The sequence below is a fragment of the Nuphar pumila genome, chromosome 4, assembly GCF_984573655.1.
Source record: "Nuphar pumila chromosome 4, dmNupPumi1.hap1.1, whole genome shotgun sequence".
Taxonomy (NCBI): domain Eukaryota; kingdom Viridiplantae; phylum Streptophyta; class Magnoliopsida; order Nymphaeales; family Nymphaeaceae; genus Nuphar; species Nuphar pumila.
This window is the reverse complement of record NC_143252.1, coordinates 128,855,630-128,858,818: the sequence shown is the minus strand read 5'-3', so window position 1 is coordinate 128,858,818 and position 3,189 is coordinate 128,855,630. Positions and strand designations below refer to the sequence as shown.

Here is a 3,189-nt window from a genome sequence, read left to right as displayed (position 1 = left end):
GAACTTATCGTACAACTGATATTCTCAAAGAGTCTGCAATACTATCCTCAGGTGATCTCTGTGATCCTCCATGCTCTCCAAATAAATCAGGATATCATCTATAAAGACAATCATAAAGTGATCTAAATACAATCTAAATATCTGGTTTATGAGATCTATAAATGTTGTCGGGGCATTCGTAAGCTCGAAGGGCATACTATAAACTCATAGTGTCTATAACATGTTCTCAATGCCATCTTGGAAATATCTCCCTCTCTAATCCTCAGCTGATGATATCCAAATCGTAGATCGATCTTGGAAAATACCTTCTGATGATATCCAAATCGTAGATCGATCTTGGAAAATACCTTCAAAACATGAATAACCTAATTAAAAGATCCAAAATCTATGTTATTAATTAGGGTAAAACATTAAAAAATATCTAATTTAAATTTACCTTGGCTCTTTGAAGTTGGTCGAATAAGTCTTTGATCTTCGGCAACAGGTACTTATTCTTCACAATCGCATGATTAAGCATCCTATAATCAATGCATAACCTCATCGATTTGTCCTTGTTCTTTACGAAAAAGACTGGTGCTCCCCATGGTGAAATACTAGGTCAAATAAATCCCTTATCAAGTAGCTTATGTAACTGCTTCTTCAGCTCCTTCAACTCAACTGGTTTCATTCGGTAACAATCTTTAGAGATTAGAGTCTTTCTAGGCACCAACTCTATAGCGAATTCAATATCCTGAGTAGGAGGTAACCCAGGTAGCTCCTTAGAAAATACATCCTCAAACACATTAACCATATCCAGGTCTCTCAAGCTGGTGGGTCTAGGCTCTAACAAAGTAACACTAGCCAAGAAAGCTTCATAACCATTCTTGACCCATTGTTGAGCCTTTAGTGTAGAGATCAACTTAACCTTATCCAACGGCTTCCTTGCTCGATACTCTAAGATACGGTGATCTGAATGCATAAACCCATCTTTTCTATTACAGCAATCCATACTTGCATAATGCTCGTATAGCCAGTCCATCCTTAGGATGTGTTATCATTGCAAAATTTTACTTTTGCAAGTCAAACTAACCTTTGAAAAAAAAATGAAAATAACTCACCTCCATTTTAAAATGCAAGAAAATTATGAGGAATGGGATTCGCCTGTCGGTACGAGGTTCAATCGTTCCTGGTGCCATAACCAGGGCTAATCAAACCAAGGATAAATCATGTGCTTTGCTTTGCTCAACTTGTCTAAATCGATGTTCGATTCCTAAATGCACAAAGAATCAGGCATGTGCTATGACTTAGAAAAATGCAGATTGAAAATATAATGTTTGCTTGGAATACTTGAAAAATACTTGGAAAAGGAGCACCTTGAAAATCGTGTGCCACATCTTAAAAGTATTTTTAAAGAAAGGAAAATTGATTTCTGAGGAAGAGGAGATCTTTTTGAGAAAATCGAATTTTGAAGAAACTTTGAAGATTTTTGAGAAAATCAAATTTTTTAAGTTTTGAACTCTTAAATTGATCAAAAGGATGGGCGTGTAACCCTATGAAAAATTATTTATGATGTAATCTAACCTAGATGATGCATGAATGCAATTTGAGAAAATATTTTCTGAGGAATTTTGAGGAAAACCGTTTGTAAAAGGGTTTTGTGCCTTATAAAATTTAGATGAAATATATTTGCCATGTATCTCTGACTATGGCCACGAATACGTTTTAAATATAGTTCATTTGATTCTAAAAGGAAAAAATGCTTAGAAAAGTTTTGGAAATATGTCATGATTTCTGAAAATGTCTAAGAGTGTAGGTCATTTTGTAGCTTAAAAGAAGATGATAAATCTGAATATTGTTCGTATTCTGACTATGCCCATAAATACGAACTCACTTGAGTTTATTAACTCCTTAGAAGTGAGTGCATGTGTTATTCATGTGGACCATTGTGGATTTGAATATGTGCATGAATGATCAAACAATGGCAGTTACATCAGAATTAAACTATATGCAAATGTGTCTTATGCTAAGCAGAAAAGTAAATTCTTATTCCAATATTACAATTTATATCAATAATAAATTAAAAAAAATAAAAGAAAAATAAAGAAAAATCTAATCTTGAATCTCCCTGCAAAAATTAGCAAACTTTTTAGTGAAAATATGTCGGGTTTTCTAGATTTACCCAACAATATCTGGAATTGAGGGATTTATCCAGATATAAGCCTTTTCCTTTGCTTTCCTGAAATAAATATAATAAAGAATGATGCAGAATTGAATCAACAATAAAAATAAATAACTTTGAAATTCAAAATTTGGGGGAAAATGGCCAAAATACCCTTGAAAATTGACCTTTATTGCAAAATAGGGTTTAAAACAGGGTTTCTTAGAAAATATTTTTGTAAAAAGCTTAATTCGGGGATCAAACGGATTCAAAACAATGCAAAATTGGGTGAAGGGTACTCTAATATAATTATGAATATGATCAAACCCTAAAAATATAAAACTTTTCATGAAAAATCCAAAATATTGTAAAAAAGTCAAATTTTGCCTATATTTCAGTTGAATCAGGACTCCGCAGGCATCCTGTTTTTATGATTTAACTAAATAATGCATCAAATGAATTCCAAAATCTATAAAAATTGATATGTATACCTAAAATTAAAATAAAAATGAAAAATATTATTTTTGGAATTATTTTGATATAAAAATTAAATAAAAAAAGAAAAATATGCGATTTTGCCTATGGGCACATACCTGCCATAGTGTCTGACCTGAATTAGGTATCAAATAGTAATAAAACTGTTAAATTTTATATGGATAAACTAGACAAATTAACAAAAATATTTCTTTTTACAGATCATAAAAAACATCTACGGTTTGGGAGATACGATTCTGACAAGTTGTACCTAATTCTAGCTTATGCATAATGATGTGAAGCAGATAGATCCGGTTTTGAGTCTAGAGAAATATAGCAAACAGTCTTAAAAAATTATAACATTTTACATAGATATACTAGAAACTCTGAAGAAAACCTCTTTTATGGATCATCGATCGGATCTCCGGTTAGGGGAAAATCATTCCAGCAAGTTGGCTTTAATTTTAAATAATGATTGACAATTGCAGAAATATAGATCTGATTATTAACTAAAATAAAATATCAATCCATTATAGAAATTTGTAAAATTTTTATAGAACAAACTAGGGATTCAGACT

At 31.6% G+C, this 3,189-nt stretch overlaps 1 protein-coding gene across 1 annotated transcript; it reads right to left on the bottom strand.

The window, feature by feature from the left end:
• Positions 1 to 598: 598 nt before the first annotated feature.
• Positions 599 to 1,018, bottom strand: LOC149841016 (uncharacterized). Its single transcript, XM_090005174.1, has one exon. It carries the CDS (start codon positions 1,016 to 1,018, stop codon positions 599 to 601), a length of 420 nt encoding a protein of 139 aa, XP_089861300.1.
• Between the last annotated feature and the right edge of the window lie 2,171 nt (positions 1,019 to 3,189).

What these genes read in the sequence shown, in the direction of transcription:
- LOC149841016 (XM_090005174.1), bottom strand. Translation starts at nt 1,018, where the DNA reads ATGGACTGGCTATACGAGCATTATGCAAGTATGGATTGCTGTAATAGA.